At 43.0% G+C, this 17210-nt stretch overlaps 1 protein-coding gene across 1 annotated transcript; it reads right to left on the reverse strand.

Moving 5' to 3' along the window:
* Positions 1-6938: 6938 nt before the first annotated feature.
* On the reverse strand, positions 6939-13174 carry VMA21 (vacuolar ATPase assembly factor VMA21). The gene is made up of 3 exons (XM_032196150.1): positions 13087-13174; positions 11273-11382; positions 6939-10061 (listed from the first exon to the last, which is right to left on the reverse strand). Exons 1-3 carry the CDS (start codon positions 13137-13139, stop codon positions 9919-9921), a joined length of 306 nt encoding a protein of 101 aa, XP_032052041.1. The 5' UTR covers positions 13140-13174; the 3' UTR covers positions 6939-9918.
* Between the last annotated feature and the right edge of the window lie 4036 nt (positions 13175-17210).

Raw genomic sequence — 17210 nt, forward strand, 5'->3', positions numbered from 1 at the left:
TCAGTCTTTCAACTTTAATGGGCAGTTCAGCTTCCATTTCTGCCATAGCGGAGTCTCTTCTTCCTCCCCCGTGCTGCTCTGCCCCAAGCATTTCTCTCCATCGGAAGACATGATGTTAATGGTCTAAGTTGCTTTTGTCCTTTATTCTTACAGATGGTATTTCAGAAGTCAGGAGGACACTGCGTACTCCATGCATTCTTTGTTGAGCGCTCTGTGGGACACAAAGCTTAACCCTTTGTCATATGTGCCCCAGTTAATCACTGGCACCTCTGCAGGTTCTCTTATTGAGAACTCCATTCACAGCAGCACACTTGTTGTGGAGAGCTCCAGGAAAATAAAAATGCTGCAAAGTCTCCAGAGGTTTTTTAAACAGGACTCTGCAGACTGTCTGGCCTTAGCTGGAGGCGTGCAGAAAGATGCCCGTAGCTCTGGCCGACGGAGAGCATGGACATGCCTGTTCTGCAGTCTCTCTAAATACAGCCAACCCTTCCCACCATAGGGAATGGCAAAGGCAGGAAATAGTTGTCTGTTCTTATTGTTCCTGGAAAATCAATTACAAAAGTATTTTTTCAAAAGTAAACCAGTCAACGCAACATCTGCAAGGCAGTATTAGGGCTGCAGTGACTGGAAAGGGAAAAATTGATGTTCAGTGCAGATTTCTTTGTGCAAAGCTTTGCCTCTCTAGCTGTTGCTTTACCTCTTTGGGTTTCACCAAGGAGTACTTGGAAAAACAGGCCTTCATTTTGTAGAGCTGCTGAATAATTAACAGCAGGGAAGACAGGGCAAGACACTTGTCCAGACTGTCACTGCTTTGGCCTCATGCACCATCTGCAGACAGATGCTGACGGCACCTAGGCAAAAGCAATTCAGGAGTTCAGCTCTGTTCTGGGTTACACAATAGTTGCATCATGAAAGGATCAAATCTTATAACCAGCATCAGGCTCAGCTCTCTAGCAGGAGTAAGCATCTCTGCTTCAGAGTCTGCAGTTAAATATGCAACTAAATAAAAATATAACAACTAAATAAAAATGCAACTGGAACACCCACTGCAAGCCACTTTTCAAGGCCAGCTCTCCAAAGCAGCCTGTACCACGGCTGGTTCCTCAAGCTCCATCCTTAATCCCAATTGATGCTTTCCTGGCAATTGATTCACATAAAGGTCCTGGCTTTAAATTTATTTTTTTTCCTCATTTAACTGAAACCAAATGACTTCTAGAGAAGGCATAATTCCCTTTTATGCACTTACCACAGAGTTTTATGTATAGATATGTGGGACCACAGTATATTCACTTCTTCCTCCACATTAAAAAAAGGGAACACAGCAAAAGCTTTCCTTGTGCTTTCATACAGAGAAACCTCTGACTCTCATTAACATAACTAATTAGCGTTGGCAAAACACTTTGAAAGTGTAAAGCACTGGAAAAGGACTTGCAGATGATTATAGGTTTCAGTAAATGCTAGAATCCCAGGAGCAGGAATGAGAAAACCCCTTAAAAAGTCAACTGAAGAGAGATTTATTTTCCTAGCTCTGCTGATCTAATGAATACATTAAAAAATTAAATTAGGCCGAGCAATGTAACAGAGAAGATCCTCTGCACATCTCAGACTCCAGCAAGTACGAAACAGGTTGTTATGACTTTTCCACACATCCTGAAAGCCCCAGTGCGGCTCCCAGGTTTTAGGCCCTCCACCTCACAGCAGCACACTGGGTTCTGGAGCTGTGCCTAAAACAGGCCCTGGAGGCTGCCCCAGAGCAATGCCCTACCTTGAGTCCTGTGGCTATGCACGCACAGCAGCCCTAAAAGTAGGTGGCATTGGTATTTCCTGAGCCTTAGAGTGAGCTGCAGGCTCACGGCACATCTGCACCGCAGAACTGCGTGGCCGTACTTGATTTAACTTTAAACAAGCCTGGCTTCATTAATCTGGCAGCCAGCTCCAGCCTTCTTGTGGCACAGGACACCAGCAGCAACACTGACTTGAAGTGCCTCCACGCTCCCTTCTTCGTTCCATCAGCACAACCACTTGCAGCACTGTGTCAGTCAGAATGGCAACAGAAGTTGCTTTTTTATCAGCAAAGTATCTCATGCAGCCCGATACTCTCCATATGCACTACTAACAAGCTCAAAGATAAAGGAACATTTTTCAAGCACCTTAATGCCCAGAAACACAGTTTTACTTCGACAAAAAAGTTTTCCGCTCGTGAACTCAATGTTCAAACAAGCTCCCTGGTGAGGTAAGCACAGGCTGCCTTTTAATACAAACATAAAACTCACATTTAACTTATTAGCTGGGGGAGGAATACAGATGAGGGCTGGGTGAATCTCATGAGTCATCATTTCTGTAGGATAGAAAGCCAGCCTGTCTCAAAAAATCAATTCACTTGCCTTCATTGTGTATTGCAGATAGAAGCACTTTAATAAAAGGATTAATAAAAACACTTCCACCAATTGTTCTAGAAAAATGTGAAAAGTTTTTGGATCATAGAAGAATATTTTTATACACAGAAAAATGAAACATTTTAAATGGTACAATGTTTTGGGAAAGGAGAGAAGGAGACAAATGCAGATTAGTCATGCTCAGATGTATTTACCCAAACAAACTGCTTAGAGCTAAGACTAAGACATGTACGTACCCAAAGGCATACATGAAAAATTAGGGTATTTATATTAGTCTAATTCCTTTATTATTTACTCACTTCCTTATTCTCCCAGCCTCATGCCAGCCGTTCTCTCAGATACCACATGCATGCTGTGCATCCTGACCACAGCTCATTCCCAGCAAGGTTTTGTGGGCAAATGCAGGGCTGTGTTTTTGGGGAGCAAAGCAGGATGAAACCACAGTGCTAATGCTACTGAAAGAATAATGGAAACAAGCAAAGTGCAGCAGCATCCTCCAGCGATGTGCAAACATGAAGTAGCTTATTTTTTGAAGATTTCAGAAGGAGCTGGGAGGAAAGCAGCAGACAGAGATGAGGCATGCATGAAAGATGACCAGAGAAGCCTGAAGCCAGCTGAAAAAAAAAAGGTGAAGACCTGCTGAGACAGGGATTTCGTGGGATACTCAGAAGAACTGACAAAGAGAAGCGTGCACTAGAGTGAGCGAGCTGAACAGGCTTTGAAGAAAACATCAAACTACACAAAATCAGCTAATATTCTTGATATCCACAGATTCAACATGTGACCAGAACAATCCCTACAAACACTGTGGATGAATGGAGGCAAACAGCAGATGTTGCTGCCAGCAGGTCAGATGATTCAAGTTCCAGTCCCTTTCCATGACCACCCTTCAATTTTAAATGTGTGACCTGACGTAACACAAGGCAAATCCCTTTACCTCTCTGAGGTGTGTCTACACCCATGAGAAGTATGATTTCTTTTTTCCTTTTTATGGAGACAGCTGAAAGACAGGCCTGGTGACCCCATGAGTTACCAGGTGCTGACTGCACGGAGCACCTCTCTCCTTCCACTTAAACGCATTTGCTGTTTGTTCCCCAGAACTCCTTTAGCATAATACATCAGGTTATAAGGTGATTTCTTCAGGACAGCAGTCAACTCACTGCGTTCATGAAGATCTGCTACCCAGTGCACTTTTCTGTAGTATGCTGAGACAAAATTACATTTGGAAGCAGCGTTGGACTGTTTTGTATTCTGCAAGCTTATGACAACAGAAACATCCTATTATTTTAGTGCTATTCATTACTTTTCCCAGGGCCCATGAGAAATGGCTATCCAACTAAGAATCATTTATAAAATTGGAAACTTTTCTCCCTGGCATTACCATTTAAGTCTCAAATGTAAGGGCTAAGATCACTAACAGTTCTGAAGACACATGGGCAGGAAAGCCCTCTCAAGTATTATAAAAACCCCTCACCCTTCCCTGTAAAGCTCAATATAATCTTAACTAGGAATCACAACAGATGTCTCACCATGGAAAATATTTATCAAGTGCTTCAGATTGGAGCAAATAGCTGGGAGATGTAAAGAGGGAGAAGTGCTAAAAAAGAGTGAGGAAGTTGCTGCTGCTTGCAGAAGTATAATGGGTTGGAAGTAAATGCTGGCTAAATATAAAGGAACTGGTTTAACATATAACAGATCAGCCATCATCGTGATGAGAGGTGCTATTATAATTTTATTTCAAATATAAAAAACAAGTAAAGATCCAGTTTTCACTTAGAAATAATCTTGAATAACGGATGTTTAACTAACTACATTTCTGGAGCCATTAAGTATGAAAGCAAACAGTAAACAGAGCACAAACAATTTGCTACCCACACAGCAAGTCTGAAGGATGCTGCCGAATCTGCCATCCAGGCTACAGCCCCTCCACATTTAAACACAGCTGTACCTAACACACAAACAGCCATCAAAGCAGTTCAAACACCCAAATCATCACCATCACCTTTGGAAACCACTAATAAATACTTCAAGGACTCATTCCCTTGAAATGACCTGAAACACTCCAGATAGAGAGCTAAACTTTGGTATTTTCAGTTCATCTCCAGCATCAGAACTCTGGCATTACGGATGGATCACAGAAGTTCAGAGATGAACTGCATCCTGAAGTTGAAAACCAGCAACGTTATTAAATGGCTCCTCCGCGGTGCCCACAACATGGGCCTGCACCCACAGTTTTTGTTCTTTAACTTTCACTGCATTACTCTCACTCATAAATCACCCTTCAATTAAAAGCAGCTTTAATTAATCACACACACCCTGTGCCTATGCCTTGGGGCATTTACACTAAAAATATTACATTACAGTGTCATACACCAACTCAAAGCATCAACAGCTTTCTTCCAGGCTGATATGTAGTCAGTGATAGAGTAAAAGCCCAGTAGAAATTAAGGTGCCTGAGAAACACCAGGCACCACTTGGAACAGGAACATACCAACCACAAGCCTGTGGGACAAATAGTTTCCTGAAACATGACAGGCAGCAATAAGAAAGCTCAGTCCCAGGCTGGGATTCACTGGGCCAGCCAACAAGTTGGCTACATGACTTTCCAAGCTCCTCTCCCAGTCATCCTCCACCACAGAGCTTCATTTGCTATCCCTGCCTTCCAGAAATGGGAGCACCATTGCTCTGTCCCTTCTTTCCACAGTACAAACTGGAAGATCAGCATCTGAAAAAGATGCTTTTTAGAAAAATCACTTCCCCCATACTTTTTCTTACCATTTCACATTTAAATGGCATTCAAGTCCCTCTGTCCCATCTAACCCCCCAGCTCAGCACAGCTACACAGCACTGTAATTCAGCCCTCCCACCATCTCAGCAATTCATACCGTAGCAGCCACCTTCAGATATCAGAATGACTGTGGGGGCCCCAAATCATACAGTATTTCCTTGTTGCAGGCCCCACTCAAGCACAAGGGAACCTTCCCTTGCAGGGGAACAGCAAGCACTGCTTCCTGTGAACTGTGAATTAGAAGCTCTCGTGCCTCCCTTAAAGTGACAGTTGATTACAGCTAATGAAACACTGGTGGCAGTTGCTCTGTGGTGTTTTATTTAAGAAGTATTTCCACTCCAAGGGCTTGACCCTGCCCTAAGAGATGACTCAGAGCTAGTAACGATGTTAGTTCTACAGCAGCAGGCTGAGCAAGCGTGCCCCAGATTTGCACAAAAGGAGATGCACGGCTGTCAGCCTATGAACAACTTTAGCTGAAAGTTACGAATGGAGCTGGCTTGCTGTTTTGTACGATTTACATGTAATATTTCAGATCAATGACTGCATAATCCTCTAAAGAACAACGGGATAAACATTTCTGAACAAAACCATATGCTGCCTAAGCCATCATGTACCAAGCTGTGCCAGCACACGCCAGCCCTCACGCTATGCCAAGTCACTCCTCTGCTTTCACAGGACCCTTCCTTCCTCTCCCATGGGCAGCAGCCTACCTCAATTTCAGCCATACCCAGGTACATTACCCAGAAATAAGATGTGCAAATACTGTTTTAAAGGCCTTCTCCTGTCCTGTCTTCTACTCACCTGAAATCTTACCAACAGTATTCCTGCCTGGAGGCTTTGAGCACACCCTGTCCTGTTGTGTGGGCTGTCAGAAGTTCATTTAACTACAAGAACCATGCAGCTGTTTGAAAACCATCAGAATTGCAACAACCTCAAACATTTTGCTACTCACCATTGTATTAAGTGAGAATACAATTTCTCAGCAAGCACAACTTCTCCTCCCCCATCATGGGAAATTGAGAGGGAAGCCTGCCATCTAGTTTGTCACGCTGCTAATACAGCATGAAAAAGTCATGTCCTTCAGATTTCTATCAATTTGTGTCTGACAATCATAATTATGCAAATTACAGAAGAGGTTGTTTAAGTTCTGTATTACTATGCCCACTGTTATACAGCAAAAACTAAAGTAGGCATTATTTTGTTTTCTTTCAATATACTGTAAAGACTACTTGAAGTGCATACATTAATGTTATGACAGAATTCCTGTTAACATGATCATCAATTTCCCTGGAAAATTCCCACTCAGTGGGAACAGCTCACGGATGAATTAAATCAGGCATCATTAACCACAAACCAAAGTCAATCACCTGCATGCTCCCATAGGCTGGGAATACACCAGGATTCTGCAGACATTAAAAAACAGGAAGATGATAAAAAGTACAGAAGAAAAGTTAAACTGAGTTTGAGAAGTTCCTGATTTTCCAGTTCTCAATTCCCCCTATTATCTTTACTCTTCATAATCTTGGGAAACATTCCAGGAAATTTCTGCTGCAAACTCAGTTTCAAAATGCTTGCTCTAGCTAAACTGCGTAACTGTAAACCTATACAAAAGCAATGGACTGTTACTGAGAAGGTTTTCAAGTACTGAAAGGCCACATTTCTCAATTTTGTCTTTTTAACAGTTGTTTCATATCCATTCCTAGTAACAAAATGAGCAAAATCACAGCACCACTTTAAAGTACTACATCATTACAAATTGTGTATCATTTTAATAGAAAATAAAAGCACCACAACAAAAATATTGATTACTCCACAGCTTTGATCAGTTTCCACATTTAAACAGTATTATTTAAGCTCTAGAACAATCACAATGACCATTACACAATAAAAAAGGTGAGAATTAACTTTGACATTAACAGGGACATGAGGAAATAGGGAAGTAAACACAACCCAAAGAGACTGCAATAAAGCTCTTGAAATAAAATAAATCTTAGTATTGTTAAGGCACAACAGGAGTCCCAGCAGAGCATCTATTCCACGTACACTACAGCACAAGGCTGCAGTTTCTGTTCTTTGAGCTCCCCAGTCACGGTGTATTTCCACCGCTTGACTGCTGTCTTTGCGCCACTTACCTGAGTGGTTTTCAGCTTCCAAGCACAGGCAACACAAAACCCAGTAGTCCATGACCATTACTGTCCATAACTGTCCAGAGACTCAGGAATTACCTCTTCTCAAGGAGAACACTGGGGATCAAAACATTACCTTCAAAGGCAAAGACCTTCCTATGGATGGATTAATGCTTAACTCTTGTTACCCATCACCAGTTGCTGAGATATTGTAGTGGCTCTATGTACAGCACAGGTCAAACTCTTTAGATTTTTGTTATAATTATAAGCAATTGTTTCCTTACTATTCCTAAAAAATTAATGTCTAGGAATTCTGGTACATGAAACAATAGATATAGCACTAGACCCAGCTAGTACAGAACAACTTTCTTCACATTTATACTGTTATAAATGACTGTGGCTATTGAACAATGCCATAGCTGATCTCTGATCTACTTGTAAGCTGTGCTATTCATAAGCATCATTAAAGATATTACTTAAAAACTGTACAGCACAAGCATTTATTTACTGGACCTTGTATTGCAGGGTAGTTCCTTAGTAAAAAGCAGTATTTGTTCTACAGCATCTCTAAACTGGAGAACAGGAAGCCAACATGGCAATGTACAAACTCCTGAAACTTGTATTTCGGGGCTATGATGCTGTTCTCCAGCTTGCTGGCAGCAACCTAGCAATGGACTTCTGGATGAGAAAAGATAATGTTTCCTAAAAAAAGAAGTAAAGACTGATTAGTGCTAGCATTGCACTCCTCTGTAGAAGTCATTGGTAATGCTTCAGCTACATCCTAGTACACAGTGTGTGTTTTTGCACACACACAGGGTTAGGGTGGAGGTAAGAGGAATGAACCATGGAAACACATTCTTCTAGCTCCTGCATAAAGATACCTGATTTGTCTCACTTACGGGTCTGTGTTACAAAAGACAGATGTATCAACACAATCATTCCAAGTCGTCTATTAAGCAAAACACTTCCAAAAATGTTCAACTAATACAACAAACTGGAAAACTCAAATTAACAGAAAGACCTCAAGTACAATAGCTTAAAAGCAATCAACAGCATTAGAAGAGTCCTGTGCATTGCTAGAACCTTTTATCTGCAGAGTAAGTAGCCTGCTAACACGGCACAACAGAGAAATGAAATCCAGCTTATTATTCTATAACACAAATTTCACCATGGTTTTACTACAGAAAGTCTCCAGACACAAATGAGGGGAAAAAAGATCAACATATTGCATCGATCCACCCTGTACAAGTTTATATTTATGAAGAAAAGCAACTTTGCCATAATGTGATCACTTGTGTTCTGCTTCATAAAGGACATGTACAGCTTGTTTTCTCCCTTACATCTCGCTTGTTCCTCTACTGCCCATTCACGTGGGTTGTTACAGCTGTTACTGTTGTTCCTTCACCACAGGCAATCCAGTCACATCCTTCAGCAATTATCAAGGACATACACAGGAATATAAAAATATATTACACCATTTCTTTTGCTTCATCAAAATTAATTGTGGAAGAGCAGAAAGATGAGCGCTGCACTAAGACAATCACTCCCAAAACATTACAAAAGGAAATTAAGAAATTAAATTTTACACCATAATCAAAAATTACATTTGAAAATGAGAGAAAGTGAGTATTCCAAATTAGGAAGACGACATATGAATTCCTAACCAGTTCTATTGTTGCAATTACTTCTAAACTCATAATTACTATTTTTCTCCCTTCCTTGAGGTATAATTTCCCCTAACAGAAGACGAAACTTGTCTAGTATTTTGACTCAAATTGTAACTGCACTTTAGGGTCACTGAGCACATTAACCATGCGTTACTTTTTAAATAACCTATTCACCCTGCATGATTATCTGTAATTTGAACAAAGTGACTTACAGACGCCAGAAAGCAGCACTGTACAGTGGTGAGAAGCCAGAATACTTTAACAGACTTCAGAGGTTGCTCCTTAATGAGTTTTTCAGAGAACATCTTCAGCTTTTTCTGACATCTTTCAATTCCTAAAGGTAAAAAGCTTCTGCCCAGTGCAGCACTGCAAACAGCTGCCAATTCAGTTATTGCCTTTATTCCACCTCTGCCAACTAAGTAGCCACACATGTAGTAACCTGAGGAATTAGCACAGAACGCACAGCTGGACTGTATGCTCAGAAGTGGGGAAACTAAGAAATCTCATCTTGAATTCAATTGGACAGTAAGTTAGATATATCGCCTTTTAAATAGCAATTCAGTTACTTGAAAATGTAATGCTTGTTTCATGCCAATATTATTCTCAGAAAAGGCCAGAAAAACACTAGAGAATGACAAAAATAGTTACAGGATTATCATGATTTTTTTTTTTTTTTAAGTAATTACTTCATTCTGATTTCAGGTAAAGACCTCCTTGGCTCATGCTAGTAGAAGCTGGCTACAGCTACGTACAACTTCCATCAGCATCTGACAACATATTGCTACACATCCAGGACAAGCACAAGTCTTACTGTAACTGAACAGAATCGAGACATTAGCCTCATCTTTGTACACAAGTATTACACATTTTGAAGAATGTTTTTCATTCAACCCGCAAAAATTGTATGTACAGTCTGTAGGTATCAGACGACGATTTTCTTTTCAGTCCTGTTTGCCTTCCCGCCACTGTCGAGTACCTTCGTTCCACGCTACGTACACAAACAGAGCAAGTACCACATGAACAGTAACTACAGCAACTATGGCAGCATAAAAATAGCTGTCTCTGTTGGACATTCCTAAGGTACCTGAGGAAACAAGAGAAGGAAAGAGTATTAGTTGTCAATGCTGAAAGAGAAGATGACAACTTTTTCAAAAGACCAAAATTTACATTTATTGCTGCATCAAAAGACTGATCTCAGAAAGATTCATAGAAAGATTGCACCACGATAACTGCAGACCTTAAATTATTCCTGGAATATAAAGCAACACTGCAAAATATTCCAGATAAAATACCCTGACTTTGAAGTCAACAGCTGAGTTCTACAACATCCACTTCTTATTATCCTCCAGCACCAAATAAACCTCAACGTCCTTTCTTCACAAGTGTAAATCATTGTGGGGCAGGAAAATAGAGGAACAACACAATTACGTAGCTTGTTTGCTGCTATAAAGGATAAATCTACAGAACAACAATTTAGAGAACTTCTACCTTCTGAATTTAAGCTCTAAAACAACGACTCACCACTTAAAATACATGATACCTCTCACATGAAACAAGCCTTAAAATACCAGAAGACAAAGCATTGTTTCTTTTCATCAGGAAACAACAAAAAGGCAAACACCAAAACAACACCCTCCCAAACACAAATCCGATCCTAGCAATGCTAACGGATCTTGCCATTAACTGACACACTAAAGTTAAGGCTCAGCTTGCAACACCTCAGGTTTAAAAAACAACAACAAAAGAACAGCAAAACATAATACGCTGAAAATACACTTGAAATTTATTTAGCAAGCTTTCAGCTTCATCCTTCAGAACTACATATAGCAGTAAACACCAAAGGAGAACCATCCTGGAGGACCTTCCAACTTGGCTATACATTGAAACTGCTCTTAAAAGCAGCTGATTTCAGTGGGTTACACTTAATGCAGGTATGTTTTGAAATGCAAACAAGTTCAGTAAATAGCATTAATCTATCTTGAAAAAACAATTAGTTTGCAATAACTGCAGGAAACATATCCCTGATAATTCTGGTACAGCTCTGAAGAAGTGGGGTGTTAGATACCCTTTAGGTAAAGGGAATGCTGCACCCATATATGACAAACCACTGAGGAACAAACAGTAAATATTAAATTGCAGACCACAACGCAACTAAAGATACATCAAACATTTATATGACTTTCTAGTTCAAGTTAGACATTACAGGATTTTTTGTTTAAGGAAATAAATGTTCCAAACAAGGAGAACTTTTCCTATTTCTGTAACAGCAATGCTAATTGGCAGAAACAAAATTACCTTCAAATATATAAGCCTTTGATGAAAAATACAGCCCAACAGGTAATGTGATCATTAGAGCTGTGAAGAACAGAAGTGTTCTTAAAGTTGATGTTAATGAACCCTCATTTCTGAAATAAATAAGAAAAGTTACACATAGAAGGAAGTCAGAGTATGCATGCCTGACACAGCACAAGAACCAGAGAAGTAAGCCATTTACTTTGCAGGAATTAAGTGCACCTGGAAGCTGTGAAGACTGAGTATGCATTCCCTGCCTGCAACAGAAAGCCACAGCACTGAGAATGATGCACTGACTGCCAGTTCAAGTTCACTAACAAGGCAGGTAGCAGTATTTAGACTTTTCTGTTAGTGTTTTGCAAACACTAACAACATTTAATAACATCAATATGAAATTCCTATATCTAATATTAGATACACATGAATGACAAATATGACAGTATTTTACCCCAGAACTCCTGAAGATCCCTATTTCCTGTGGAAAAAAAACTAACTACGAGTCTAGGAAAATGACAAACACTGCAGACTCAGAGAGGGAAGTACAAGGAATGACTATTAAGAGCTTACTGTTGGAAATTAAGTTCCTTTTTATTATGTCCTGTCTCTCTACATTTAAAATAATTTTCTACTTTCCACTAAGAAAACTGGAGCAGCCATAACAATAATTAGCACATCGAGCTACTACACAAAAGCATCAGTAACTTTTTTTTTTCCTTCCCAGACCTAAACTTAAAAGACTCTGGCCAAAAGAATCACACTGAGGACGAGTGCAGCTGGTAAGGTCTCCCTGGAATTTGTCTGCTAGAACAGGTTCTGTATTTACAAAACAACGGGTACAGCTTGTTTTGGTGTGCTCCTACCACTTGTCAACCGCTCTGCTGGCTTTATTGCTTCATGTGGCAGTAAATACATAAACCAACCAATACACTTCTGACTTCCAAGGACTACCAGGCTCAACAGCAAAGTCACAAAGGCCTTCAAAGTCCTTAAGAAGGAAGCACAAATATCCATCAAAGCCAATTCAAGTCAGGGATGCACGATTCTTAGAACTCCCAGACACCTACTGAGATTTCAAAGGCTTTATCCAAAGATATTTGTACCACAACATACTGCATAAAATCACGTTCTGCCCTTGACATTTCTTTGGAAAAGGGAAAGCAAAGAACAAACACAACCTCATTCTCTGAGGGTCACAAAAAGACAGCGATGTGTGGCCACAGACAGCTTTTACATCAAAGCCAGCAGCACTTTTTACCAGTTAGGCCACACCATACTGCCATACCTTTAAATCGCATATTAAATAGCTTAGAGAAGAGCTGCTCTGAGCCTTTCCTTTTACTACAGCTTGCCCAAAGCATTCTCTGCTTGGGACGCCCAACCCCTTTAAACCTCCCCTATCCTTAAGGCATAAAAACGGGACCCTGCTCCCTGCTCAGACACCTCCCCAGCACCTCCCCGCACTGACACCACACACAGACCCCCCCCCCCAACCACCCGGAGCCCACAACCCCAGCGCTGACGAGCACGAGTCCCCCTCCTGCAGACTTCCAGCACTCCCCTCAGCCCACCTACAACCCGGGCCCAGCGCGGCTCCCCTCCTTACCACCTCGGAGCCTGCCCGGGGCCACAGCAAACCCGGGACACCCCCAGGCCTGTGCTCCCCCCCCAGGGCTGGGTCCCCCCCTCTAGGCCCAGGCCTTCCCCCCGCGGCCTGGTAGCACCGGCACCAGACCCCCCACCCCGTGGCCTCACTGCGAGCCTCCCCCAGCCCCCTCCACCCCCAGAGCCCCCTCTCCCAGCCCTCCATCCCCCCATACCTCAGCTCGGGCGCGGGCAGCCCGCCGAGCGCCGCCCTGTCGTAGCGCTCCATCACCGCCCCTCAGCGCCGCCGCCGCCGCCGCTTCCCGTCACCTGACTGAGGCGCGGGCGCATGCGCGGGGCCGCCTTTAGAGCAGCCGCAGGCGCCTCCGCGCAGCCGCAGTGCGGGCTGGGGGGGACTCGGCGGGGGGGGCGGTCGCTGAGGGGAGGAAGCGGGCGCCCCTCAGGGCTGAGGCGCTGCGGGTCGCGTTGTGGCCGCTCAGCCCCCACACAGGAGCTCATCCCCTCCACACGCACACAGGGGCTGGTTAAGGCTCCTCCCGCATGCTCGGGGGTGTTGAGTGAATAAGCACACAGGGTTGAGTCCATCCATAGCGTCCAGGAGCCCTTTGGTTCAAAGCTGTCGCCTAAAAGCGCCTCACACGCCGCATTAATAAGGCGTTTGGCCCTTGTATGGGAAATCTATGGGGCTGCCTCGCTGCTCGGCCGAGCCAGATACAAATGGTGTGAGTCACAAACTCCACACACGATTTTCCCCATGTTCTGCTGGCACCCCGCTCCTCGTCCCCATGCCACGCAGCTCGGGAACTAGGCATAGTGGCAGCTGCCCTCCTTCAAACAGCAAGATCCAGCCCCAAAAACCTCCACACCTCACACTGCTCAGGAGTGTCTGACCAAACCCCAGCCAGCCACTCGCCAAGTCCAACCCAAACCTGCAAGCAGGTGTTGTGTGTTCATAAATTACAAAATGATTACAAATAATCTGGCAAAAACACCGCTGCATAGTTCAGATATAAATCAGATGACTGAAAAGGATGAAAGTGGGTGCTACAAACACTTAATGGGTAGATACGTGGTGTTCTTTCCACTTCTGCTTTGGCTTTCCTGTTTGCTTCCCCAGTAGGAATAGCAGTGACACAAGGCAGCTTAGTAACAAAGCAAGGAAACATAAAAGTGGAACGGGCTCACATAAACCTACCAGAGAGATGCACATCAAACGTGAAAAAGCAGCAAATCACTCAAGGCCTAACAGCCCAAGTCATGCTTTTTAATACAAAATTGGTTCATATCTCATCACATTCTTTCATCAACTAGACTAATAACAATTTTGCTGAATAATTTTCTGCATGTTCAGCTAATGTTCTTTCACGAGCACATAAAGGAAATACAAAACTATTATAAAAGTTTTACAACCGTGAAAAAAATAGGTTTTTGTTTGCATTTTTGTTTCAGTTCTTTTAAAAGATCTGGATTAAAAAAAAAAAAAAAAAATTGGAATTAAAAAAAGAAAAAAAAAAAGATCTGGAAAAGGACTGCCTGCTGGTGAACGGATGATTCCCATTTATCCAGCAAATGGCAACTGCAGTAAGAAAGCCTGCTAGCCCTGGCCACACACCCTCAGGACATAAAAGGGAGCCTGTGCAGACGGGGTGCTCAGCAGGAGCACTGAGGGTGCTGCTGTTCTGGGGACTTCATCTCAGAGGGTGCAGAGCAGCTGGCAAGTGCCTGCCAGAGCTATACCATCTAGTGGCAGATGGAGAAAAGGAGTCCCACAGCACGTGCAGAGCTGGAAAGCAGAAAACATACAAGAGAGCACTTAAAAACAGAACCACCTGCTTGCGAAAACACGTAATTTTCAAGGGTTTTTCTTTTCCTCAGTGATGCCTCAAAATGAAAGATACAAAATAGATGATCAGAACAGCAACTGGAGCAGGGAAGGGACCACAGTAGGGCCAGAACAGACACAGGTTACAAGGGCTGATCCTGCAGAAGTGCTGAGAGACCCCCTGGGTCCAGCTTTTGAAATGAGATTTCCTAGTAGTGAGCAAGCAGCACTGTGCAGAGCCAGCCTTGAGGCTGTTAACCACTCACTGAAGACTTAGCAAATGTTTTAACACAGTTAGAGCTTAGCCCCAGAGGTGCTGGAGTAGAAGAAAGAGCAGGTGTGAAATTTTTTATTTTTTTTTTTTTTTTCAGGCCATGCTTTGCTGTGGTTGGAGGAAGATACATAGTGCTTGTGACCAGATTTGCAGTGCGGAGGGACAACTCCTACACAGAGAGCTGGCATGTGTAGGAAGCGATAAGATCTTTTATTGCACCATCTGATAGAGTTGAGGAAACAAATAGACAATTCTAGGGGCTTTCAATCTCTTTCTGCATCATAAGGACTTCTGTGCTGCAACACTGTCTGTTTTTTCCAATGATGCCAGTTGATCTAATTGAAGATATTGCCTCTTCCTACCAAACCTTTCCTCTTTCATTTTCTTTAAGTCATCATGGCTCCAGCAATACTGCAAAAACTCTCTATTATCTATTCTGGAAACCTTTGTGCCCCAGGAAGAAAGAGATGCATTTCAGAAAATGTGAAATATAAGAATTGGCTAATTCTTCGTGATACTCCTGCCCCAAAGCTCAACTTTTCAAAACAAAGTGTGGAGCGGGTTGCAGACTTAGCCACCAGCTTCTGTGCAATTAGAACCAGAGTAATGCTGGTGCTTTGGGTTAGCAAATAAACGATTTATATGGGCTTTATAGGGGTATAGTCCCTGTTAAAATCCTGTTGCCTATTCCCAGGATAAGTTAGAGCAAAGTGCTATAACGCCCTTATTAGCTCATGGAGTTTAGAAGTCTCCCGGTCTAATTTCCACCTCCCGCTATAATTGTTGTCATTTTGCAAAGAAAACATAGGGCTACTGATGGAAGTAGCTGCTTTCCACGTGCATTGTGAAATACTCAAGGCACCTGCATTGAAAGAGTGGGAAAGGCTCCATTCCCACAGCTGATACAAATCAACCTGTACTTACCCATTGTGACTGAGACTTTAGACACTGAAATTGAGTGAAAGAGGAAGAAATCCCCTTTGTCTGTAGTGGCAAATATAATCAGTCTTACACGTTACATGCTTACCCCAGGAATTAAGCAAGTATGTGACATTGCTTAGTGCTGTCCAGACAAGACTGACTATTGTGGATTTCTCTTGCAGGTTTGAGGAGTACTTTTATTTAAAAAACCAAAAGGGGGGGGGGGGGGGGGGCGGGGAGAGAGAGAGAGATACACACAAACCACAGCTGCTTCCCGCTACTACTGGGCTTATAGCTGGATCTGAGAAAAATTCTTTTGTGGAAATGGAGAAACATAGAAGTGACATTTCTATTCTAGAGAAATAAAAAAAAATAAATAAAAAAGAACCAAGCAGCCCAATCCAATGTACCAGGCAGCATGGGAAAGTCCTTAGAATTTGACATTCCTCAGGGAGCTGCAGAGGGAATGGTTTGTCCCTCAGGCAGGCTGCTGTGACACTCGGCACTGAGTTCAACTGCAGAGCCTTGCAGGGCTGGGTTTGCCCCGCAGCATCAGCACATCCAGGGTTTACCTCTGAGCTTGAGGCCGGGTAAAAATCTGTTTATTGTCTGTAACTTGATCACGTGAGCACACAAAAAAAGTCACAACTACTTTCACTGTAGAGTATTCGATAAAAATTGACAGTATTGTTCAGCTGAGACAGACCACAAGCCTCTTCACCTTTGGCAAAAGGATTTTATCATGAAGTGGAGATCATTTTTCTAGGTAATCCATATGATTTCAAAGTAAAAAATCTCCAGCCAAGACAGTACAACTGGGCTGCTCCAATTGCCTGGAAAAAGCAGCAAAAAATGCAGACTTTTCTATCTTTATACCCCAACCACCGAGGCACGGAAGCAATAGCCCAGCCATCTGTGTTTACCCTGTGTTAGGTGTTTATCTCCGCTGTCTGAGATTCTCTGGGGGATTTCCCTGCCCCTCTACCAGAGAAGCAATTAGTGCTGAGGCACAGGCACGAGCTCTCCCTGAAGTCACCCACACCCTGTCTCTGCCAGCTGGCCCCGAGTGGCTTTGGGCTGCCTCAAGCAGCGCTCTGCAGGCACCCAGCAGGCACAGCCAGGCAGCTCCAGCTCCCAGCAGGCAGCCCAGGAAAGCCTGCTGCTCCTTGCAGTGTTCGTAGGCAACACTGGAAGCAAGACGTTGGCTTGAACAAATAGAGCCAGGCAATTTCTTACACCAGCAGAGCGGGTTCCAGGGTTGGCACAGCCGCTGCTAGGCAGGGCAGGATGTGGCCCAGGGCTGGAAGGCACTGGGAGCAGCA

This window comes from Aythya fuligula, chromosome 13 (genome assembly GCF_009819795.1).
Source record: "Aythya fuligula isolate bAytFul2 chromosome 13, bAytFul2.pri, whole genome shotgun sequence".
Lineage (NCBI taxonomy): Eukaryota > Metazoa > Chordata > Aves > Anseriformes > Anatidae > Aythya > Aythya fuligula.

Bases quoted from the DNA above. Each gene is read 5' to 3' on its own strand.
- VMA21 (XM_032196150.1), bottom strand. From the start codon at position 13,139: ATGGAGCGCTACGACAGGGCGGCGCTCGGCGGGCTGCCCGCGCCCGAG. The intron at 11,383-13,086 runs GTATGGGGGGAT...TATTTATTTCAG, and splicing joins CTGCCCGCGCCCGAGCTGAG to AAATGAGGGTTCATTAACAT. The intron at 10,062-11,272 runs GTAATTTTGTTT...TTGTTTCCTCAG, and splicing joins AAAGGCTTATATATTTGAAG to GTACCTTAGGAATGTCCAAC.